We start from the raw sequence: 26,613 nt of genomic DNA on the forward strand, positions 1-26,613 counted from the left end.
CACTGTACAGACTCCCAGGATAAGTAATGGACGTCACTGTACAGACTCCCAGGATAAGTAATGGACCGTCACTGTACAGACTCCCAGGATAAGTAATGGACCGTCACTGTACAGACTCCCAGGATAAGTAATGGACCGTCACTGTACAGACTCCCAGGATAAGTAATGGACCGTCACTGTACAGACTCCCAGGATAAGTAATGGACCGTCACTGTACAGACTCCCAGGATAAGTAATGGACCGTCACTGTACAGACTCCCAGGATAAGTAATGGACCGTCACTGTACAGACTCCCAGGATAAGCAATGGACCGTCACTGTACAGACTCCCAGGATAAGTAATGGACCGTCACTGTACAGACTCCCAGGATAAGTAATGGACGGTCACTGTACAGACTCCCAGGATAAGTAATGGACGTCACTGTACAGACTCCCAGGATAAGTAATGGACCGTCACTGTACAGACTCCCAGGATAAGTAATGGACGGTCACTGTACAGACTCCCAGGATAAGTAATGGACCGTCACTGTACAGACTCCCAGGATAAGTAATGGACCGTCACTGTACAGACTCCCAGGATAAGCAATGGACCGTCACTGTACAGACTCCCAGGATAAGTAATGGACCGTCACTGTACAGACTCCCAGGATAAGTAATGGACCGTCACTGTACAGACTCCCAGGATAAGTAATGGACCGTCACTGTACAGACTCCCAGGATAAGTAATGGACCGTCACTGTACAGACTCCCAGGATAAGCAATGGACCGTCACTGTACAGACTCCCAGGATAAGTAATGGACCGTCACTGTACAGACTCCCAGGATAAGTAATGGACGGTCACTGTACAGACTCCCAGGATAAGTAATGGACCGTCACTGTACAGACTCCCAGGATAAGCAATGGACGTCACTGTACAGACTCCCAGGATAAGTAATGGACCGTCACTGTACAGACTCCCAGGATAAGTAATGGACGGTCACTGTACAGACTCCCAGGATAAGCAATGGACGTCACTGTACAGACTCCCAGGATAAGTAATGGACCGTCACTGTACAGACTCCCAGGATAAGTAATGGACCGTCACTGTACAGACTCCCAGGATGAGTAATGGACGTCACTGTACAGACTCCCAGGATAAGTAATGGACGTCACTGTACAGACTCCCAGGATAAGTAATGGACCGTCACTGTACAGACTCCCAGGATAAGTAATGGACCGTCACTGTACAGACTCCCAGGATGAGTAATGGACCGTCACTGTACAGACTCCCAGGATAAGTAATGGACGTCACTGTACAGACTCCCAGGATAAGTAATGGACCGTCACTGTACAGACTCCCAGGATAAGTAATGGACCGTCACTGTACAGACTCCCAGGATAAGTAATGGACCGTCACTGTACAGACTCCCAGGATAAGTAATGGACCGTCACTGTACAGACTCCCAGGATAAGTAATGGACGGTCACTGTACAGACTCCCAGGATAAGTAATGGACGGTCACTGTACAGACTCCCAGGATAAGTAATGGACCGTCACTGTACAGACTCCCAGGATAAGTAATGGACGGTCACTGTACAGACTCCCAGGATAAGTAATGGACGTCACTGTACAGACTCCCAGGATAAGTAATGGACCGTCACTGTACAGACTCCCAGGATAAGTAATGGACCGTCACTGTACAGACTCCCAGGATAAGTAATGGACCGTCACTGTACAGACTCCCAGGATAAGTAATGGACCGTCACTGTACAGACTCCCAGGATAAGTAATGGACCGTCACTGTACAGACTCCCAGGATAAGTAATGGACGGTCACTGTACAGACTCCCAGGATAAGTAATGGACCGTCACTGTACAGACTCCCAGGATAAGTAATGGACAGGATAAGTAATGGACGTCACTGTACAGACTCCCAGGATAAGTAATGGACGTCACTGTACAGACTCCCAGGATAAGTAATGGACGGTCACTGTACAGACTCCCAGGATAAGTAATGGACCGTCACTGTACAGACTCCCAGGATAAGTAATGGACGTCACTGTACAGACTCCCAGGATAAGTAATGGACGTCACTGTACAGACTCCCAGGATAAGTAATGGACGTCACTGTACAGACTCCCAGGATAAGTAATGGACGTCACTGTACAGACTCCCAGGATAAGTAATGGACGTCACTGTACAGACTCCCAGGATAAGTAATGGACCGTCACTGTACAGACTCCCAGGATAAGTAATGGACCGTCACTGTACAGACTCCCAGGATAAGTAATGGACGTCACTGTACAGACTCCCAGGATAAGTAATGGACGTCACTGTACAGACTCCCAGGATAAGTAATGGACGTCACTGTACAGACTCCCAGGATAAGTAATGGACGTCACTGTACAGACTCCCAGGATAAGTAATGGACGGTCACTGTACAGACTCCCAGGATAAGTAATGGACGTCACTGTACAGACTCCCAGGATAAGTAATGGACGGTCACTGCACAGACTCCCAGGATAAGTAATGGACGGTCACTGTACAGACTCCCAGGATAAGTAATGGACCGTCACTGTACAGACTCCCAGGATAAGTAATGGACGTCACTGTACAGACTCCCAGGATAAGTAATGGACGTCACTGTACAGACTCCCAGGATAAGTAATGGACCGTCACTGTACAGACTCCCAGGATAAGTAATGGACCGTCACTGTACAGACTCCCAGGATAAGTAATGGACGTCACTGTACAGACTCCCAGGATAAGTAATGGACGTCACTGTACAGACTCCCAGGATAAGTAATGGACGTCACTGTACAGACTCCCAGGATAAGTAATGGACGGTCACTGTACAGACTCCCAGGATAAGTAATGGACCGTCACTGTACAGACTCCCAGGATAAGTAATGGACGTCACTGTACAGACTCCCAGGATAAGTAATGGACGTCACTGTACAGACTCCCAGGATAAGTAATGGACGTCACTGTACAGACTCCCAGGATAAGTAATGGACGTCACTGTACAGACTCCCAGGATAAGTAATGGACCGTCACTGTACAGACTCCCAGGATAAGTAATGGACGTCACTGTACAGACTCCCAGGATAAGTAATGGACCGTCACTGTACAGACTCCCAGGATAAGTAATGGACGTCACTGTACAGACTCCCAGGATAAGTAATGGACGGTCACTGTACAGACTCCCAGGATAAGTAATGGACGGTCACTGTACAGACTCCCAGGATAAGTAATGGACGTCACTGTACAGACTCCCAGGATAAGTAATGGACGTCACTGTACAGACTCCCAGGATAAGTAATGGACGTCACTGTACAGACTCCCAGGATAAGTAATGGACCGTCACTGTACAGACTCCCAGGATAAGTAATGGACCGTCACTGTACAGACTCCCAGGATAAGTAATGGACGTCACTGTACAGACTCCCAGGATAAGTAATGGACGTCACTGTACAGACTCCCAGGATAAGTAATGGACGTCACTGTACAGACTCCCAGGATAAGTAATGGACGGTCACTGTACAGACTCCCAGGATAAGTAATGGACCGTCACTGTACAGACTCCCAGGATAAGTAATGGACGTCACTGTACAGACTCCCAGGATAAGTAATGGACGTCACTGTACAGACTCCCAGGATAAGTAATGGACAGGATAAGTAATGGACCGTCACTGTACAGACTCCCAGGATAAGTAATGGACGGTCACTGTACAGACTCCCAGGATAAGTAATGGACCGTCACTGTACAGACTCCCAGGATAAGTAATGGACCGTCACTGTACAGACTCCCAGGATAAGTAATGGACCGTCACTGTACAGACTCCCAGGATAAGTAATGGACCGTCACTGTACAGACTCCCAGGATAAGTAATGGACGGTCACTGTACAGACTCCCAGGATAAGTAATGGACGGTCACTGTACAGACTCCCAGGATAAGTAATGGACCGTCACTGTACAGACTCCCAGGATAAGTAATGGACCGTCACTGTACAGACTCCCAGGATAAGTAATGGACGGTCACTGTACAGACTCCCAGGATAAGTAATGGACCGTCACTGCACAGACTCCCAGGATAAGTAATGGACCGTCACTGCACAGACTCCCAGGATAAGTAATGGACGGTCACTGTACAGACTCCCAGGATAAGTAATGGACGGTCACTGTACAGACTCCCAGGATAAGTAATGGACCGTCACTGTACAGACTCCCAGGATAAGTAATGGACGGTCACTGTACAGACTCCCAGGATAAGTAATGGACGGTCACTGTACAGACTCCCAGGATAAGTAATGGACAGGATAAGTAATGGACCGTCACTGTACAGACTCCCAGGATAAGTAATGGACGGTCACTGTACAGACTCCCAGGATAAGTAATGGACCGTCACTGCACAGACTCCCAGGATAAGTAATGGACCGTCACTGTACAGACTCCCAGGATAAGTAATGGACCGTCACTGTACAGACTCCCAGGATAAGTAATGGACCGTCACTGAACTGGGGAAGTGACCACGTTACGTACACGTGCTGCTAAGCATCCTTTTAAACACAATATACTATTATCACCTGACAAGCAGATCTTTGGAGATACAAGTATTTTATTTCTAAATATCCTTCTAAAGCTGAGCTTTGAGTGATAATCAGTGCTGCTATGAGACAGCGTAGTCTGTAAAATGGGTGTAAACGGACGGCAATCAGCTCTGTGGCCAACAGTGGGGCTTGAAGCGCATATCAAACGTGCAGACTGAGCTCTCCTGCACTGACTGGGAGTTTGTGTAACTTTGCTTCGCGGCGCTGCCCTTCCAAGAAGATTCTCAGTCATCTGATGAAGAAAATTAAATTTAGAAACGTAGATAGATGCTTCAACAACAATTGGCAAAGGGTCAATCTTGCTTGGCACACCATCAAAGCTGAGAGGTATTTTAAAAACCAATGGTTTTAACAAGTCTATGTGGAAATTCTGCTATGGAGGGAACTATGTTTCTATTTCTTTAAAAATATTCTCTGGGGAGACCACTCCAAAGCCCCCTTGAGGAAGTGAGACTTGACAGCACCTGTTGTCTGTAAGACTTGGGAGGGTATTTAATTTGTATTTCTGATCTTTCAGCTGCTGTTCTGTGTTCTTGCCCCTAGTCGCAGACCGGCTGTGTCATTACACAGAGAGCACGGGGCGCTTCTACGCGCTAGGTGATGCGTCCGATCTATTGATTCCAATAACGACCCACAGACTGTTGAATGAACCCCAAGAGCACAGAATGAACCCCAACAGCCCTCCGTGGACAAACTTTCATAACCAGTCTTGGAACTCTGAGCTGGAGCCCCAAAGAACCAGAGAGAAGATGTTCAATGCATCACCAACAAGAACATGGAATGCACCCCAAGGGCACTGAATGTATCGCGACAACAGCATTGTACGAACCAATCTACAAGACCATTCTGGGAACTCTAAGCTAGAGCCCCAAAGACACCAGGAGAACATTGTTCCATGTATTACCGACACGAGCACCGAACGCACCCCAAGAAAAGAGCCAAATGAACCCCAAAAACATCAACTTACAAGACCAATCTATCCTCTATAAACTGGAGTCCCAAAGCACCCAGAAGAAGATGGTTCCCTTGGTTTCCAACGCGAGCACTGAATAAACCCCAAGCGAGCGTGGAATGAACCCCATAAAGACCACTCTAATAATGTCTAACTAGAGAACCCCATTAATCCCAATCAAAACATGCTACATTACAAGATGGTCTGCAATTCCCCTCCTCAAAACCCATCTACAAAACCCCAACCAAAGTTCTGTATGAAATCTCAACAACTCCACTGGATGTACCCGGAAAAATCGCTTTACGACCCATTGAGACTAATCAGTTACCCTAAAAGGAGCTTCTGTAATAGTCACCAAAAATAACATGGTGGCAAACTTCAGCATGGCCTCTGAGGGTGTGGGCCTCAGACGAGACTATGGCATGAATCTCAGAGGAGACCATGGTTTGAGCCTCAGACGAGACTATGGCATGAATCTCAGAGGAGACCATGGTTTGAGCCTCAGACAAGACCTTGGCATGAACGTCAGATGAGACCATGGTTTGAGCCTCAGACAAGACCATGGTATAAGTCTCATACAAGATCATGGCATGAGCCTCAGACAAGACCATGGCATGAACCTCAGACAAGACCATGGTATAAGCCCCAGACAAAACCATGGTATAAGCCTCAGGCAAGACCTTGGGTTGAGCCTCAGGCAAGACCATGGAAGGAACCTCAGACAAGACCATGGCATGAGCCTCAGACTAGGCCAGGGTATTAGCCTCAGACAAGACTATGGTATGAGCCTCAGGCAAGACCATGGTATGAGCCTCAGACAAGACCATGGTATGAGCCTCAGACAAGACCATGGTATGAGCCTCAGACTAAAACATGGGTTTAGCCTCAAACGAGACCATGGTTTGATCCTCAGACGAGACCATGGTTTGAGCCTCAGACGAGACCATGGTTTGAGCCTCAGATGAGACCACGGCATGAGCCTCAGATGAGACCACGGCATGAGCCTCAGATGAGACCACGGCATGAGCCTCCGACGAGACCATGCTATGAGCCTCCGACGAGACCATGGTTTGAGCCTCAGACGAGACCATGGTATGAGCCTCAGACGAGACCATGGTTTGAGCCTCAGACGAGACCACGCTATGAGCCTCCGACGAGACCACGCTATGAGCCTCCGACGAGACCATGCTATGAGCCTCCGACGAGACCATGCTATGAGCCTCCGACGAGACCATGCTATGAGCCTCAGGCAAGCACATGGCATGAGCCTCAGGCAAGAACATGGCATGAGCTTCAGACTAGACCACTTGATGTAGTCTATTAAGAGCACTATAAACCCGCGAAAACTACTCTGAGTCTAGCAATCATGCTATGACCCCCACCTCCCACAAGACCAGACTATGAAACCCCAACAAGGCTACTCTCTGAAGTCCTTTTAGCTTCGTACAAGTCCGCTCCAGATTTCCTTTGGCGCCAGAGGGAGGTTCTACGAAGTCTGCAAAGACTGCTCTGCAAGTACCTGAAGTAGGTGCTATCTCGTGAACCCCCAAAAGTGCTCCAAGAGCCCACAAGAAGACCTTTCTATGCACCACAACAATACCACCCTATGTGGTTTTGTGCATTTTTGACTTTGGTACTCAACAGAATACCCTTTATTTTACCATAAAAGCAGAACTGCTTAATGAAACCCCAATAGCGTCGGGGTGTTGAAGCCCTAGCAAGACCACCCTAAACCCCCGAGAGAAAGTGTGAACCCCAAGTAGGCTGCGCACCCCCTGACTTGGGCACACTTGAACCCCAGAAGCCCCCAGGTGTCCCTGAGAGCCACGTCTACCCCGATAGCCTCCAGTGGATATGCTGAACTCCCCTCACCCCCTGGTCCCCTTACCGCACCCCACAACCTACCTCGGGCCTGCGCAACCCTCACTTACCCTCCGAGTTCTGCTCCAGGTCGAACCTCTGACCGCAGCCCTTGTTATAGCACTGCAGAGCCATCCTGGGGCAGAGATGGGCAAGGGTGCCCTGGGCAGCTCCTTCACTCTGAGGGCACAGGTCCTTCACTGTGAGGGCACAGCTCCTTCACCCTGAGCCTCTCCCTGAGGGCACAGGTCCTTCAACCTGAGGGTACAACCCCTTAACTGAGAGGGTACAGTTCCTTCACCCTGAGGGTACAGGTCCTTCACTGTGAGGGTACAGGTCCTTCACTGTGAGGGTACAGCTCCTTCACCCGGGGGGTACAGCTCCTTCACTCCGGGGGGTACAGCTCCTTCACTCCGGGGATCTGACACAGTTCCTTCACCCTGAGGGTACAGGTCCTTCACTGTGAGGGTACAGGTCCTTCTCTCCAGGGGCACAGCTCTTTCGCTGTTAGGGTACAGCTCCTTGTCTCTGGGGGCACAGCTCCTTCACCCTGAGGGCACAGGTCCTTCACTCTGCGGGCACAACTTAATGCGAGTGTGAGGGCAGGATCTCACACACGGGGTCCTGACACAGCTCCTTCTCTCGGGGCAGGTCTCGGTAGGCAGAGCCCTGGCACTGCTCCTTCGCCCTGGCAGGCCCAGCACACACTGGCAGACCCCAGCCCAGTATGAATGAAATAGCTCCCAGCCTGGAGTCTGGAAGGTTCATGGAGGCTCTGGGGTGGGGGTGGAGCAGAGAGGCGCTATATTTAGCCTGGGACAGGGGAATGCCAGGCGCTGCGGAGAGTCAGCAGCGGGTGACAGGTGGGCACTCAGACAGGAGGAGGGGCAGGGACACACATGGCTAAAGAGCAGGGAGGCAGTCGAGGCATGTCACAGCTCTGGGCACAATCAGCTGAGGCCAGCGCCGCTCCGGCCTCCCTGTGTGATCTTGGGAGAGCCTGAGCCCCAGGCGGGACATCTCCCTGGGATATGCACATTGTGAGAAGTACTGGACAGTACTGGTGCACTCCACAGCTATTCTGGGTACGGACATCTCCCTTGGATATGCACATTGTGAGAGGTACTGGTCAGTACTGGTGCACTCCACAGATATTCTGGGTACGGATATCTCCCTGGGATATGCACATTGTGAGAGGTACTGGACAGTACTGGTGCACTCCACAGCTCTTCTGGGCAAGGACAGCTCCCAGCGCTCATCACTCCAACCTCGCTGTGTGACCTTGGGAACCTCTGACCCTCAGACAGAACATCTCCCTGGGATATGCACATTGTGAGAAGTACTGGTCATACTGGTGCACTCCACAGCTATTCTGGGTACGGACATCTCCCTGGGATATGCACATTGTGAGAAGTACTGGTGCACTCCACAGCTATTCTGGGTACGGACATCTCCCTGGGATATGCACATTCTGGAGAGCAGTACTGGTCAGTACTGGTGCTCTCCACAGCTCTTCTGAGTAAGGACAGCTCCCAGCGCTCATCACTCTAACCTCGCTGTGTGACCTTGGGAACCTCTGAACCCCAGAGAGAACATCTCCCTTGGATATGCACATTGTGAGAGGTACTGGACAGTACTGGTGCTCTCCACAGCTATTCTGGGTAAGGACAGCTCCCAGCGCTCATCGCTCTAACCTCGCTGTGTGACCTTGGGAACCTCTGACCCTCAGACAGGGCATCTCTGTGGGTACCAGAGGGTGTAAAGAACATCACTAGGCAGTCACGAGCCTTACACCCCCGCTTTAAAGGGCAGCAGACGTATTTCACAGCTACGCCTCACAGTCGGCGTCCCTTAAACCTCACGGTGTGACCCTAGGGCCCACTGTACCCCAAACATGGCGCCTTCATGGGGTTCTGTTAGAGGTGCCTCCCATCCCTGGGCAGGGCCAGCTCACGTCCTCCGTCGCTGCAGCGTCACTGTGGGCTCTGAGGGGCCCCTGACCCTAAACCCGGCATCAGGACAGGGTAAGCAACCTGGGCAGGGCGTCACTGACCACTGCAGGCATGTCTGGACATGACCCCTGCAGATCCATTACTTCTCAATTGGTTACTTAGTTGTTCCCCTCTCATCAGTTTCTGTTGTAACTTTATAATTTCGAGCTTCACCCTACACTCCCTTCTCCTTCACGCCTTTTTATTTATTTCCTTTTTTAAAGTTCCTTTTCTTTGTTTGAGGAGTAACTTCGTGTACTCCCTCTGTTCTCATTCCTTTTTTAGGGCGAAGCTTACCAGACAGAGTTATAAAGACGTTTTGGGGACAGTCTGAAAGCTCACCGAAGAATGCATTCCACCCGTTGCTTACCATTGGCTTTGTGGTCTGTTACTCATATTTGCTTGCTTTCGATTTGCTGGCTTTTTTTGGTCTTAGGCCGTCCAACATGTTTTTGTCCCTCCCATGGAGCGCAGCCTTTTTACTGTATTTTTCCACAAGTGATCGCTTTCTATAAACAGGCCTTTAAAGTTTGTTCTTATCTTGTCACATTTGCTGTGCATTGAAAGGCAAAGGTGGAACATCAGGCTCTGTCCTCCCATAGAGCTTTAATGTTTACTTTCTTTCTCTACCCAGTACCGCTCTATCCTGTGCCCATGCACTCTTCCTCAGTGCCCTCAACACCACTGCAGTCTAATCTTCACTGCTCACTCTACACTGCCTAGGCCACACCGATCTACTCTGCACAGGTGCACTCTGTCCCCCTTCACTCTATGCTACCCCACGCCACTCTACGACACCCCAGGGCACACTACTCTACTCTATGATACTCTACCCACTCCACTCCACCACTCCAGGGCACATTACTCCACTCTATGATACTCTACTCCACTCTACGACACTCTACACCACTCCAGGGCACATTACTCCACTCTACTCTACTCTACTCTACTCTACTCTACTCTACTCTACTCTGCTCCCGTCTAGGCCACACCAATCTACTCTGCACAACTCCACTCTGTCCCCCTTCACTCTATGCTAGCCCACGCCACTCTACGACACCCCAGGGGACACTACTCTACGATACTCTACCCACGCCACTCTACGACACCCCAGGGGACACTACTCTACTCTACTCTACTCTACTCTACTCCAGGGCACCCTACTCTACTCTACACCACTCCAGGGCACTCTACTCTACTCTACACCACTCTACTCTACACCACTCTACTCTACACCACTCCAGGGCACCATTCCCTACTCTACGACACTCTACCCCACTCCAGGGCACACTACTCTACGATAGGGCACTCTACCCCACTCCACGCTACGACACTCTACACCACTTCAGGGCACACTACTCTACGACACTCTACCCCACTCCACGCTACGACACTCTACCCCACTCTACCCCACTCCACTCTACACCACTCCAGGGCACCATTCTCTACTCTACGACACTCTACCCCACTCCAGGGCACACTACTCTACGATAGGGCACTCTACCCCACTCCACGCTACGACACTCTACACCACTTCAGGGCACACTACTCTACGACACTCTACCCCACTCCACGCTACGACACTCTACCCCACTCCACACCACTCCAGGGCACCATTCTCTACTCTACGACACTCTACCCCACTCCAGGGCACACTACTCTACGATAGGGCACTCTACCCCACTCCACGCTACGACACTCTACACCACTTCAGGGCACACTACTCTACGACACTCTACCCCACTCCACGCTACGACACTCTACCCCACTCCACGCTACGACACTCTACACCACTCCAGGGCACACCACTCTACTCTACTCTACACCACTCTACTCTACACCACTCTACTCTACTCTACACCACTCTACTCTACGACACTCTACCCCACTCCAGGGCACACTACTCTACTCTACGACACTCTACCCCACTCCAGGGCACACTACTCTACGATAGAGCACTCTACCCCACTCCAGGGCACACTACTCTACGATAGAGCACTCTACCCCACTCCAGGGCACACTACTCTACGATAGGGCACTCTACCCCACTCCAGGGCACACTACTCTACTCTACTCTACTCTACACCACTCCACTCTACACCACTCTACTCTACTCTACACCACTCTACTCTACACCATTCCAGGGCACCATTCTCTACTCTACGACACTCTACACCACTCCAGGGCACACTACTCTACTACACTCCACTCTACTCTACTCTGTTCTACTCTACTCTGCTCTACTCTCGTCTAGGCCACACCAATCTACTCAGCACAGGTGCACTCTGTCCCCCTTCACTCTATGCTACCCCACGCCACTCTACGACACTCCACGACACTCTACACCACCCCAGGGCACACTACTCTACTCTACGATACTCTACCCACTCCACTCTACACCACTCCAGGGCACATTACTCCACTCCACGACACTCTACACCACTCCAGGGCACACTACTCTACTCTACTCCACTCCACTCCACTCCACTCCACTCCACTCCCGTCTAGGCCACACCAATCTACTCTTCACAACTCCACTCTGTCCCCCTTCACTCTATGCTAGCCCACGCCACTCTACGACACTCTACTCCACTCCAGGGCACACTGCTCTACTCTACGACACTCTACACCACTCCAGGGCACACTACTCTACTCTACGATACTCTACCCCACTCCACACTACGACACTCTACACCACTCCAGGGCACACTACTCTACGCTACGACACTCTACCCCACTCCACTCTACACCACTCCAGGGCACCATTCTCTACTCTACGACACTCTACCCCACTCCAGGGCACACTACTCTACGACACTCTACCCCACTCCATGCTACGACACTCTACACCACTTCAGGGCACACTACTCTACGACACTCTACCCCACTCCACGCTACGACACTCTACCCCACTCCACGCTACGACACTCTACACCACTCCAGGGCACACTACTCTACGCTACGACACTCTACCCCACTCCATGCTACGACACTCTACACCACTCCAGGGCACACTACTCTACTCTACGACACTCTACCCCATGCCACGACACTCTACACCACTCCAGGGCACATTACACTACTCTACGACTCTTTACCCCCACTCCACTCTACACCACTCCAGGGCACACTACTCTACCATACTCTACAACATTCCACTCTACTCTACGACACTCTACCCCACTCCACTCTACCCCACTCCACTCTACCCCACTCCAGGGCACACTACTCTACGATACTCTACCCCACTCCACGACACTCTACACCACTCCAGGGCACACTACTCTAGGATACTCTACTACACTTCACTCTACCCTACAATGCTCCCGTCTGGGCCACACCGATCTACTCTGCACAACTCCACTCTGTCACCCTTCACTTTACTCTAAGTTGCTCTGCTCCCCCCTATTACACTGTACTCTACTCCACTCTATGCTACTCCACGACACTCCACAGCACTCTACACCACTCCAGGGCACACTACCCGACTCTATGATACTCTACTACACTTCACTCTACTTTACTCCACTCTGCACTATGCCACTCTACTCCACAACACTCCACCCTATGACATTCCACTCTACCCTACTCTGTTCGACTCTACGTCACTTCACTCTAGGCTTCTCCTCTCTACACCACTTTACTCCATTATATTTAAGGCTCTCAGTTCGTTTTTACAGATAAGTACAGACAGAAAAGCATATATTTTCTTGTCTGTATTTTTTTAATATGGCTAAAAATGAAAATTAGGTTGGTTTTAAGTGTTGTCATTCACAGGTGAAAGGCTGTGCAGATTGACTGGGAAACTGTTTCTCTTGTAACTCCTTATCAAAGAGGCTTGAACAGCAATAGGTGTGCATGAAACGGATGTTATCACAAGAGTGTTTTGGTTTATCAGGTATGGGCATTCAAATCATTGACACCTGTCAGGCATTCAGATATGAGTGTACATTTACTGGTAAAGTAAAAGTGGAAATTTACTAGTTTCAGCTTCAGCTTTCTACAGAACACCAAATAAATACATATAAACACAGATACATTTAGCAAAAATAAATACAGATGGAAATGGCTAAAAAATAAATATAAAACTGGGACCCTAATTATAGTCTACGTAGCACAGCTCCTTGCCACTCCACTCTATGTTTAGGCCAGTCTGCAACACTCCACTTTACGGCACTCTACGCTATTCCACGACACTCTAAGCCACTCTATTCCAGGCCACTCCACTCCTCCCTACTCCTTGCCATTCAACAACACTCTCCTCCAGCACTCTAGGACACTGTAGGAGGCTGGACTGGCTTGTAGTGAGTACCAAGGGGTACTTGCACCTTGCACCAGGCCCAGTTATCCCTTATTAGTGTATAGGGTGTCTAGCAGCTTAGGCTGATAGATAATGGTAGCTTAGCAGAGCAGCTTAGGCTGAACTAGGAGACGTGTGAAGCTACTACAGTACCACTTAGTATCATATGCACAATATCATAAGAAAACACAATACACAGTTATACTAAAAATAAAGGTACTTTATTTTTATGACAATATGCCAAAGTATCTTACAGTGTACCCTCCGTGAGAGGATAGGAAATATACACAAGATATATATACACAATAGCAAAAATATGCAGTATAGTCTTAGAAAACAGTGCAAACAATGTATAGTTACAATAGGATGCAATGGGGACACATAGGGATAGGGGCAACACAAACCATACACTCCAAAAGTGGAATGCGAACCATGAATGGACCCCAAACCTATGTGACCTTGTAGAGGGTCGCTGGGACTATTAGAAAATAGTGAGAGTTAGAAAAATAACCCTCCCCAAGACCCTGAAAAGTGAGTGCAAAGTGCACTAAAGTTCCCCTAAGGACAAAGAAGTCGTGTTAGAGGAATAATGCAGGAAAGACACAAACCAACAATGCAACAACGATGGATTTCCAATCTTGGGTACCTGTGGAACAAGGGGACCAAGTCCAAAAGTCACAAGCAAGTCGGAGATGGGCAGATGCCCAGGAAATGCCAGCTGTGGGTGCAAAGAAGCTTCTACTGGACAGAAGAAGCTGAGGTTTCTGCAGGAACGAAAAGGGCTAGAGACTTCCCCTTTGGTGGACGGATCCCTCTCGCCGTGGAGAGTCGTGCAGAAGTGTTTTCCCGCCGAAAGAACGCCAACAAGCCTTGCTAGCTGCAAATCGTGCGGTTAGCGTTTTTGGATGCTGCTGTGGCCCAGGAGGGACCAGGAGGTCGCAAATTGGACCAGGAGGTAGAGGGGACGTCGAGCAAGACAAGGAGCCCTCTTAGCAGCAGGTAGCACCCGGAGAAGTGCCAGAAACAGGCACTACGAGGATGCGTGAAACAGTGCTCACCCGAAGTCGCACAAAGGAGTCCCACGTCGCCGGAGACCAACTTAGAAAGTCGTGCAATGCAGGTTAGAGTGCCGTGGACCCAGGCTTGGCTGTGCACAAAGGATTTCCGCCGGAAGTGCACAGGGGCCGGAGTAGCTGCAAAAGTCGCGGTTCCCAGCAATGCAGTCTAGCGAGGTGAGGCAAGGACTTACCTCCACCAAACTTGGACTGAAGAGTCACTGGACTGTGGGGGTCACTTGGACAGAGTTGCTGGATTCGAGGGACCTCGCTCGTCGTGCTGAGAGGAGACCCAAGGGACTGGTAATGCAGCTTTTTGGTGCCTGCGGTTGCAGGGGGAAGATTCCGTCGACCCACGGGAGATTTCTTCGGAGCTTCTGGTGCAGAGAGGAGGCAGACTACCCCCACAGCATGCACCACCAGAAAAACAGTCGAGAAGGCGGCAGGATCAGCGTTACAGAGTTGCAGTAGTCGTCTTTGCTACTATGTTGCAGTTTTGCAGGCTTCCAGCGCGGTCAGCAGTCGATTCCTTGGCAGAAGGTGAAGAGAGATGCAGAGGAACTCGGATGAGCTCTTGCATTCGTTATCTAAAGTTTCCCCAGAGACAGAGACCCTAAATAGCCAGAAAAGAGGGTTTGGCTACCTAGGAGAGAGGATAGGCTAGCAACACCTGAAGGAGCCTATCAGAAGGAGTCTCTGACGTCACCTGGTGGCACTGGCCACTCAGAGCAGTCCAGTGTGCCAGCAGCACCTCTGTTTCCAAGATGGCAGAGGTCTGGAGCACACTGGAGGAGCTCTGGACACCTCCCATGGGAGGTGCAGGTCAGGGGAGTGGTCACTCCCCTTTCCTTTGTCCAGTTTCGCTCCAGAGCAGGGCTAAGGGGTCCCCTGAACCGGTGTAGACTGGCTTATGCAGAATTGGGCACATCTGTGCCCAAGAAAGCATTTCCAGAGGCTGGGGGAGGCTACTCCTCCCCTGCCTTCACACTATTTTCCAAAGGGAGAGGGTGTAACACCCTCTCTCAGAGGAAGTTCTTTGTTCTGCCATCCTGGGCCAGGCCTGGCTGGACCCCAGGAGGGCAGCTGCCTGTCTGAGGGGTTGGCAGCAGCAGCAGCTGCAGTGAAACCCCAGGAAGGGCAGTTTGGCAGTACCAGGGTCTGTGCTACAGACCACTGGGATCATGGGATTGTGCCAACTATGCCAGGATGGCATAGAGGGGGCAATTCCATGATCATAGACATGTTACATGGCCATATTCGGAGTTACCATTGTGAAGCTACATATAGGTAGTGACCTATATGTAGTGCACGCGTGTAATGGTGTCCCCGCACTCACAAAGTCCGGGGAGTTGGCCCTGAACAATGTGGGGGCACCTTGGCTAGTGCCAGGGTGCCCTCACACTAAGTAACTTTGCACCTAACCTTTACCAGGTAAAGGTTAGACATATAGGTGACTTATAAGTTACTTAAGTGCAGTGTAAAATGGCTGTGAAATAACGTGGACATTATTTCACTCAGGCTGCAGTGGCAGGCCTGTGTAAGAATTGTCAGAGGTCCCTATGGGTGGCAAAAGAATTGCTGCAGCCCATAGGGATCTCCTGGAACCCCAATACCCTGGGTACCTCAGTACCATATACTAGGGAATTATAAGGGTGTTCCAGTAAGCCAATGTAAATTGGTAAAATTGGTCACTAGCCTGTCAGTGACAATTTGAAAGAAATGAGAGAGCATAACCACTGAGGTTCTGGTTAGCAGAGCCTCAGTGAGACAGTTAGTCACTACACAGGTAACACATTCAGGCACACTTATGAGCACTGGGGCCCTGGAGAACAGGGTCCCAGTGACACATACAACTAAAACAACATATATACAGTGAAAAATGGGGGTAACATGCCAGGCAAGATGGTACTTTCCTACAGACACTCTACGACATGCCACTCTTATCTATTCTTTGACACTCTGCCCACTCTATGACGCCTCTCTGTGACACTCTATGGCGTGACACTCTATGTTACTCCGCTTTAGGCCAGACTGCAACACTCCACTCTACGGCACTACCCTATTCCACAACACTCTAAGCCACTCTATTCCAGGCCACTCCACTTCTCTCTACTCTGTGCCATTCTACATCACTCTACTCCAACACTCTAGGACACTCCACTCCATGACATTCCACTCTTATTCATTCTTTGACACTCTGCCCACTCTATGGCACTCCTCTGTGACACTCTATGGCACTCCACTTTAATGCACTCCATGACACTTTACCCCAGTCTATCACAATCCACACTAGGCCACTCCACTCTAAGTCTCTCTGATCTTCTCCACTCAGTGCCACTTTACTCAACACTACACTACGCTAATTTACACCCCCTACACTGTACATCACTCCAGTCTATGACACTCAACTCCTCTCCACACCACTCCACAATACGCTACGTAACTCTAGGCCACTCTACACCAGTCCACTCTACAACACTGCTCTGCAACACTCAAATCTACACTACTCCACTCTAGGCCTCTCTACCGCACTCCACTCTACTACACTCTGTGACACTCCACTCTACTACACTGATCTGCAACACTCAGATCTACACTACTCCACTGTAGGACTCTCTACCGCACTCCACTCTACTACACTCTGCGACACTACACTCCACTCTATATACTACTTCACTCTATGATACTCTGAGCTCCTCCAGTCTACTCAACTCCCTCTCTGCCACTTTACCCCACGCTACCCTTCTCGGCTCGGCTCGACTCCACGACACAACACTCCACTCCACTCCACTCTACAACCCTCCACAACACCCAACTGTATGAGACGCCACACTCCTCTATGCCACTAACTTCATGCCATGCTGGAGTACAACATGGCTAAAACACTGGCAAAGTCAATAGCTCTTGCCTAGGTGAAACCTATTAGCTTTGCCAATACTTGTATTTTTATATCACAATGGTAGTTGCAAGCAGCAATGTAGTGCTTCCGAGAGAAGCTCAGCTCATCGCAAGACGTTGTAAGAGGACGTGTTTTACAGCCTGGAGTTCTAGCTGGTACAGGAGCACATACATGAAGGTGCTAGTAGGGGCTGAGGACATGTAAGTGCCACAGGAAGAAGCCGTGAGTGAGTACAGCGTGACTGATCACAAGAGAGGTGCTCTAGAGAGCATGCACTTTCTGTGATCCTCGTCCAGCTCTTGTACCTCGTGCTTAAATGGACATAGAAAAGTGCAAGTACTCACTCTTAGAGTACCTGTTTGCTCCTGAGATGTGCAGGTACTCTCCAATTAAATGTATTTTAGCAACACTGAGAGATGCGTGCACTCTCCCATTAAGTATTGGAGCAGGCCCTCTGCCTTTCAAATTGCAGAAGTGCAGGTTCTCAGTCAGGGGCAGCACCTGCCCATTTAAAGCTCTGCTTGTAGCCCAGTCACGTGGCCCTTAGTGAGAGGCCAAAGGGCACAGAGACCGCCTGGTGATGCCGGCGTGCACAAACGTTTCACAGGTCTCCAGCTCACAACAGCTGAAGACTGAGCCATGGAGGCTGCTACCCAAGTGAATAGAAGATGGGTCCCATCCAAGCTAGGGTAGGCACTGTCCGCTCTCTTCCCAAGATACTGCAACTTAAAGGAGAAACAAACAAGCATTAGCAATGCCAATAGGTGTTACCTTTATAATGCAAGTCCTGAACTGTTGGGCTTGCCAATATTTATGAGTAAAGTATTGTTTAAAAAAAAGAAAAAACATCTCATAGTGGGGGGAAAGCAACCATATCTTACTATGTCTCGAACCTACAATGAACTGATTTTCAGTCTTTAATGTGCAATGGAGTGTGCACGTGCACGCGTCATTAGGCGCGCGCATCTACAAAGTGAGAGTGAGCACCATTTCTTTTAATGCGAAATGGTGCAAAAGTGCTTTTTTATTGCTAAGGTAGAGGGTCTGGCGGCAATTTGCTGTCTTATCCTCCCGTAAGCAAAATATAAAATAAAATATATATATATATATTTTTTTTAAAAGACACTGGAGATGGAGGGCAAATGGGGGTGGGCCGGGGAAGCGAGCTGGAGAAAGGAAAAGCAGCACATGAGGGCGAACGCCCCAGAGGCGGGGAGAAGCCCGCAAGCGAGAAAGCAACACAGAGAGCAGAAGCCTGGCAGGGGGAGCACAGGGGAGAGGGTACCATACGAGAGCCCAGGGTCATTTGGCAGGGGAAGAGTGCAGGTGGGAGACAGATAAAAAATAATGCACGCTCAGGGAGTGCTAAAGTATTTAGCAAAAAGTAGTCCCTGTGCCTGCCCCCAGGAGTAAGCGCGAGGATACAGAAGTTCAATCCAGGAAGTGCAGTGAACAAGCATGTAATTCGTGCAGCTAGTTTGAGAAACTATTTGCTGTGAGACAGCAACGGTGTGCCAGAAAGTCATACTGCAGCATGTGTATGCATGCCTGGGGTTCAGATAGCACAGTACTAAACTGAAGTCATCCAGTCAGAGAGCAGGTAAAGGGGCTATGCCCACAAGGGGAGTAAGATGGGCCTCTTTGATGAGGGGGTCTGTAGGAAAGTACCATCTTGCCTGGCATGTTACCCCCATTTTTCACTGTATATATGTTGTTTTAGTTGTATGTGTCACTGGGACCCTGGTAACCCAGGGCCCCAGTGCTCATAAGTGTGCCTGAATGTGTTACCTGTGTAGTGACTAACTGTCTCACTGAGGCTCTGCTAATCAGAACCTCAGTGGTTATGCTCTCTCATTTCTTTCCAAATTGTCACTGACAGGCTAGTGACCATTTTTACCAATTTACATTGGCTTACTGGAACACCCTTATAATTCCCTAGTATATGGTACTGAGGTACCCAGGGTATTGGGGTTCCAGGAGATCCCTATGGGCTGCAGCAATTCTTTTGCCACCCATAGGGAGCTCTGACAATTCTTACACAGGCCTGCCACTGCAGCCTGAGTGAAATAACGTCCACGTTATTTCACAGCCATTTTACACTGCACTTAAGTAACTTATAAGTCACCTATATGTCTAACCTTTACCTGGTAAAGGTTGGGTGCAAAGTTACTTAGTGTGAGGACACCCTGGCACTAGCCAAGGTGCCCCCACATTGTTCAGAGCCAATTCCCTGAACTTTGTGAGTGCGGGGACACCATTACACGCGTGCACTACATATAGGTCACTACCTATATGTAGCTTCACCATGGTAACTCCGAATATGGCCATGTAACATGTCTATGATCATGGAATTGCCCCCTCTATGCCATCCTGGCATAGTTGGCACAATCCCATGATCCCAGTGGTCTGTAGCACAGACCCTGGTACTGCCAAACTGCCCTTCCTGGGGTTTCACTGCAGCTGCTGCTGCTGCCAATCCCTCAGACAGGCATCTGCCCTCCTGGGGTCCAGCCAGGCCTGGCCCAGGATGGCAGAACAAAGAACTTCCTCTGAGAGAGGGTGTGACACCCTCTCCCTTTGGAAAATGGTGTGAAGGCAGGGGAGGAGTAGCCTCCCCCAGCCTCTGGAAATGCTTTCTTGGGCACAGATGTGCCCAATTCTGCATAAGCCAGTCTACACCGGTTCAGGGACCCCTTAGCCCCTGCTCTGGCGCGAAACTGGACAAAGGAAAGGGGAGTGACCACTCCCCTGACCTGCACCTCCCCTGGGAGGTGTCCAGAGCTCCTCCAGTGTGCTCCAGACCTCTGCCATCTTGGAAACAGAGGTGCTGCTGGCACACTGGACTGCTCTGAGTGGCCAGTGCCACCAGGTGACGTCAGAGACTCCTGCTGATAGGCTCCTTCAGGTGTTAGTAGCCTATCCTCTCTCCTAGGTAGCGAAACCCTCTTTTCTGGCTATTTAGGGTCTCTGTCTCTGGGGAAACTTTATATAACGAATGCATGAGCTCAGCCGAGTTCCTCTGCATCTCTCTCTTCACCTTCTGATAAGGAATCGACTGCTGACCGCGCTGGAAGCCTGCAAACCTGCAACATAGTAGCAAAGACGACTACTGCAACTCTGTAACGCTGATCCTGCCGCCTTCTCGACTGTTTTCCTGCTTGTGCATGCTGTGGGGGTAGCCTGCCTCCTCTCTGCACCAGAAGCTCCGAAGAAATCTCCCGTGGGTCGACGGAATCTTCCCCCTGCAACCGCAGGCACCAAAAAGCTGCATTACCGGTCCCTTGGGTCTCCTCTCAGCACGACGAGCGAGGTCCCTCGAATCCAGCGACTCTGTCCAAGTGACCCCCACAGTCCAGTGACTCTTCAGCCCAAGTTTGGTGGAGGTAAGTCCTTGCCTCACCTCGCTGGGCTGCATTGCTGGGAACCGCGACTTTGCAGCTACTCCGGCCCCTGTGCACTTCCGGCGGAAATCCTTTCTGCACAGCCAAGCCTGGGTCCACGGCACTCTAACCTGCATTGCACGACTTTCTAAGTTGGTCTCCGGCGACGTGGGACTCCTTTGTGCAACTTCGGCGAGCACGTTTCACGCATCCTCGTAGGGCCTGTTTCTGGCACTTCTCCGGGTGCTACCTGCTTCAGTGAGGGCTCTTTGTCTTGCTCGACGTCCCCTCTCTATTCAGGTCCAATTTGCGACCTCCTGGTCCCTCCTGGGCCCCAGCAGCGTCCAAAAACGCCAAACGCACGATTTGCGTGTAGCAAGGCTTGTTGGCGTCCTTCCGGCGGGAAAACACTTCTGCACGACTCTCCAAGGCGAGAGGGATCCGTCCACCAAAGGGGAAGTCTCTAGCCCTTTTCGTTCCTGCAGAAACCTCAGCTTCTTCTGTCCAGTCGAAGCTTCTTTGCACCCGCAGCTGGCATTTCCTGGGCATCTGCCCATCTATGACTTGCTTGTGACTTTTGGACTTGGTCCCCTTGTTCCACAGGTACCCTAGATTGGAAATCCACAGTTGTTGCATTGCTGGTTTGTGTCTTTCCTGCATTATTCCTCTAACACGACTACTTTGTCCTTGGGGGAACTTTAGTGCACTTTGCACTCACTTTTCTGGGTCTTGGGGAGGGTTATTTTTCTAACTCTCACTATTTTCTAATAGTCCCAGCGACCCTCTACAAGGTCACATAGGTTTGGGGTCCATTCGTGGTTCGCATTCCACTTTTGGAGTATATGGTTTGTGTTGCCCCTATCCCTATGTTTCCCCATTGCATCCTATTGTAACTATACATTGTTTGCACTGTTTTCTAAGACTATACTGCATATTTTTGCTATTGTGTATATATATCTTGTGTATATTTCCTATCCTCTCACTGAGGGTACACTCTAAGATACTTTGGCATATTGTCATAAAAATAAAGTACCTTTATTTTTAGTATAACTGTGTATTGTGTTTTCTTATGATATTGTGCATATGACACTAAGTGGTACTGTGGTAGCTTCACACGTCTCCTAGTTCAGCCTAAGCTGCTCTGCTAAGCTACCATTATCTATCAGCCTAAGCTGCTAGACACCCTATACACTAATAAGGGATAACTGGGCCTGGTGCAAGGTGCAAGTACCCCTTGGTACTCACTACAAGCCAGTCCAGCCTCCTACATTGGTTGTGCAGTGGTGGGATAAGTGCTTGAGACTACTTACCACTCTTGTCATTGTACTTTTCATAAGAGAAAAATATACAAAACAAGGTCAGTGTATATACACATAGCCAAAAAGTTTTGCATTTCCTCTTTTCACTCTTTTCTAAGTGCTGAAAAGTACTCCTAAACTTTCAAAAAGTTCTTAAAAGTTTAAAAAGTTTTTTTCTGTCTTTCCAAAAAGTTCTGAAAACTTTTGTCTCTTTCTCTATCACTTTAACTCTCTCTAAACAATGTCTGGCACAGGCCAAAGTGTTGATCTGTCCAAACTTGCATATGACAACCTTAGCTGGAAAAGAGCAAGGAGTCTCTGTATAGAGAGAGGGTTGAGTGTAGGGAAGAATCCTGCCTTGGAACTGTTAATTAACATGCTTAGAGAACAGGATAAGGCCATAGGTGCCACATCTGTTGAAAAAGTACCTAATAGTTCACAATCTGATTCAGGGACTCCCCCAGGAAAAGATTCAGGAAAGAAACTTCATAGCCTGCCCATTACTAGACAATCTAGCATAGATGGTAATGATGATGAGCCACACCAAATAAATAGTGTTGTCTCACATCATAGCAAAAGCATTTATTCTCACCATACTGGTAGTAATGTTTCTGTAAACCAAGCTGTTAAGTTGGCTTCTGTAAGGGACAGGTCTCCTTCTGTTCATTCCCATCATAGCTCTGTTTCTAGAAATGTCCCTCCCACCAACCCTGATGACAGAATGTTAGAGAGGGAACTCAATAAGTTGAGGGTGGAACAAACCAGACTGAAGCTTAAAAAGCAACAGCTGGATTTGGATAGACAGTCTTTTGAATTAGAGAAGGAAAGACAGAAGTTGGGTTTAGATACCCATGGTGGCAGCAGCAGTATTACCCATAGTCATCCTGCAAAAGAGCATGATTCCAGGAATCTGCACAAGATAGTTCCCCCTTATAAGGAGGGGGATGACATTAACAAGTGGTTTGCTGCACTTGAGAGGGCCTGTGTTGTACAGGATGTCCCTCAAAGGCAGTGGGCTGCTATCCTATGGCTATCATTTAGTGGAAAAGGTAGGGATAGGCTCCTTACTGTGAAAGAAAATGATGCTAATAATTTCCAAGTTCTTAAGAATGCACTCCTGGATGGTTATGGCTTAACCACTGAACAGTACAGGATAAAGTTCAGAGAGACCAAAAAGGAGTCTTCACAAGACTGGGTTGATTTCATTGACCATTCAGTGAAGGCCTTGGAGGGGTGGTTACATGGCAGTAAAGTTACTGATTATGACAGCCTGTATAACTTGATCCTGAGAGAGCATATTCTTAATAATTGTGTGTCTGATTTGTTGCACCAGTACTTGGTGGACTCTGATCTGACCTCTCCCCAAGAATTGGGAAAGAAGGCAGACAAATGGGTCAGAACAAGAGTGAACAGAAAAGTTCATACAGGGGGTGACAAAGATGGCAACATAAAGAAGGATGGTAAGTCTTCTGACAAGGGTGGGGACAAATCTAAAAATGAGTCTTCATCAGGCCCACAAAAACACTCTGGTGGGGGTGGTGGGTCCAAATCCTCCTTTAATCAGAACAAGGAAAAGAAACCATGGTGCTATTTATGTAAAATAAAAGGCCATTGGACAACAGATCCCAGTTGTCCAAAGAAAGGCACCACAGCTCCTACCACTACAACCCCTACTGCTACACCTAGTGTCCCTACTAATAGCAGTGGTGGTGGGAGCAAACCTACTAATAGCCAATCCAAGGGAGTAGCTGGGCTCACTTTTGGTAATTTAGTTGGGGTTGGTCTTATTAGGGAGGCCACAGAGGCTACTTTAGTCTCTGAAGGGGCTATTGATTTAGCCACTTTGGTTGCTTGCCCCCATAACTTGGAGAAGTACAAGCAACTAACCCTAATAAATGGTGTTGAGGTCCAGGCCTACAGGGACACAGGTGCCAGTGTCACAATGGTGATTGAGAAACTGGTGCACCCTGAACAACACATACTTGGACACCAGTACCAAGTAACCGATGCTCACAACATAACACAAAGCCACCCCATGGCTGTTGTAAATCTCAACTGGGGGGGGGGGGGGTAACTGGTCCAAAGAAAGTTGTGGTAGCTTCAGATTTACCTGTAGACTGTCTATTAGGGAATGATTTGGAGACATCAGCTTGGTCAGATGTGGAGTTGGAGGCCCATGCAGCAATGCTGGGCATCCCAGGGCATATTTTTGCTTTGACAAGGGCTCAGGCCAAAAAGCAAAAAGGACAGGGAAGCTTGGATCCTGGAACAATGGACCAAGTGCTCCCTAAAGCTAGGGCTAGTAGAAGCAAACCACTTCCTACTATCCCTCCCTCTACAGTGGATTCTACTTCTGAGGAAGAAGAATTCCCTCCCTGTGCAGAACTTACACCAGAGGAGCTGGAAGCAGACACTGCTGAGCTTTTGGGTGAAGGGGGGCCTGCCAGAGAGGAGCTGAGTGTGGCACAGCAAACCTGTCCCACATTAGAGGGTCTCAGACAGCAAGCTGTCAAACAGGCTAATGGGGATGTCAGTGACTCTCACAGAGTTTACTGGGAGGACAACCTCTTGTACACTGAGCATAGGGATCCTAAACCTGGAGCTGCCAGGAGATTAGTGATTCCTCAGGAGTACAGAAAGTTCCTCCTAACACTGGCACATGACATTCCCTTAGCTGGGCACCTGGGTCAAATGAAAACTTGGGACAGATTGGTACCATTGTTTCATTGGCCTAGGATGTCTGAGGACACAAAGGAATTTTGTAAGTCCTGTGAAACCTGTCAAGCCAGTGGCAAGACAGGTGGCACTCCAAAGGCACCCCTTATCCCACTGCCTGTAGTTGGGGTTCCCTTTGAAAGGGTAGGGGTTGACATAGTTGGCCCCCTTGACCCTCCTACTGCTTCAGGCAATAGGTTTATCTTGGTGGTAGTGGACCATGCCACAAGATATCCTGAAGCTATTCCTTTAAGGACCACTACAGCTCCTGCAGTGGCAAAGGCCCTCCTGGGAATATTTTCCAGAGTGGGCTTCCCAAAGGAAGTGGTATCAAACAGGGGAAGCAATTTCATGTCTGCATACTTAAAGGCCATGTGGAAGGAGTGTGGTGTAACGTACAAGTTCACAGCACCCTATCATCCACAAACAAATGGACTGGTGGAGAGATTTAATAAAACTCTCAAAGGCATGATTATGGGACTCCCTGAAAAACTCCGCAGGAGATGGGATATCCTTCTACCATGCCTCCTTTTTGCCTACAGGGAGGTACCCCAGAAAGGAGTGGGCTTCAGCCCCTTTGAACTTCTTTTTGGACACCCTGTTAGGGGTCCACTCACACTTGTAAAGGAGGGTTGGGAACAACCTTTAAAAGCTCCTAAGCAGGATATTGTGGATTATGTACTTGGCCTCAGATCAAGGATGGCTGAGTACATGAAAAAGGCCAGTAAAAACCTTCAGGCCAGCCAAGAGCTCCAGAAGCAACGGCATGATCAGAAGGCTGTTTTGGTTCAGTACCAACCAGGGCAGAAAGTGTGGGTCTTGGAGCCTGTGGCCCCAAGAGCACTCCAAGATAAATGGAGTGGACCCCACACAATTGTTGAAAAGAAGGGTGAAGTCACCTACTTGGTTGACTTAGGCACTGCCAGGAGTCCTCTTAGGGTGCTCCATGTCAACCGCCTGAAACCCTACTATGACAGGGCTGATCTCACCCTGCTCATGGCAACAGATGAGGGACAGGAAGAAGACAGTGATCCTCTACCTGATCTCTTCTCTTCCACAGATCAAGATGCTCTTGTGGAAGGTGTAGTTTTGGCTGATTGTCTTACTGCTGAGCAGAAAGACAATTGCATAAATCTCCTAGGACAATTCTCAGAACTCTTCTCAACTGTGCCAGGCACCACTTCTTGGTGTGAGCACACTATAGATACTGGAGACAGTTTACCTGTCAAAAGTAAGATCTATAGGCAGCCTAACCATGTCAGGGACTGCATAAAGCAAGAAGTTCAGAAAATGTTGGAACTAGGAGTGGTTGAGCACTCTGACAGTCCATGGGCTTCTCCTGTGGTACTGGTACCAAAACCCAATTCTAAAGATGGAAAGAAGGAAATGAGGTTTTGTGTAGACTATAGAGGTCTCAACTTGGTAACCAAAACTGATGCTCACCCTATACCCAGGGCAGATGAGCTTATAGATACACTGGCATCTGCCAAGTATCTAAGCACTTTTGATTTGACTGCAGGGTATTGGCAGATCAAATTATCAGAAGATGCTAAACCTAAGACTGCATTTTCTAC

The 26,613-nt window shown here is 49.3% G+C and overlaps 1 protein-coding gene and 1 long non-coding RNA gene across 3 annotated transcripts in view; one reads left to right on the top strand and one right to left on the bottom strand.

Moving 5' to 3' along the window:
- The window catches only part of ITGB1BP2 (integrin subunit beta 1 binding protein 2), a 140,185-nt gene extending 132,021 nt beyond the window's left edge, over positions 1-8,164 (bottom strand). The window contains exon 1 of one of the 2 annotated variants that reach the window (XM_069209176.1): positions 7,473-8,164. In XM_069209176.1, the coding sequence (XP_069065277.1) occupies positions 7,473-7,536 (64 nt within the window). In that variant the 5' untranslated portion in view covers positions 7,537-8,164. The remainder of the gene's footprint in view (positions 1-7,472) is intronic. The other variant, XM_069209175.1, reaches the window with a different exon arrangement.
- A 186-nt stretch (positions 8,165-8,350) lies between these two features.
- On the top strand, positions 8,351-9,924 carry LOC138258256 (uncharacterized). Its single transcript, XR_011198405.1, has 2 exons — positions 8,351-9,062; positions 9,678-9,924. It is a non-coding gene; the product is annotated as an uncharacterized lncRNA (long non-coding RNA).
- The last annotated feature ends 16,689 nt before the right edge of the window (positions 9,925-26,613 follow it).

The sequence above is a fragment of the Pleurodeles waltl genome, chromosome 2_1 (genome assembly GCF_031143425.1).
Source record: "Pleurodeles waltl isolate 20211129_DDA chromosome 2_1, aPleWal1.hap1.20221129, whole genome shotgun sequence".
Classification (NCBI taxonomy): domain Eukaryota; kingdom Metazoa; phylum Chordata; class Amphibia; order Caudata; family Salamandridae; genus Pleurodeles; species Pleurodeles waltl.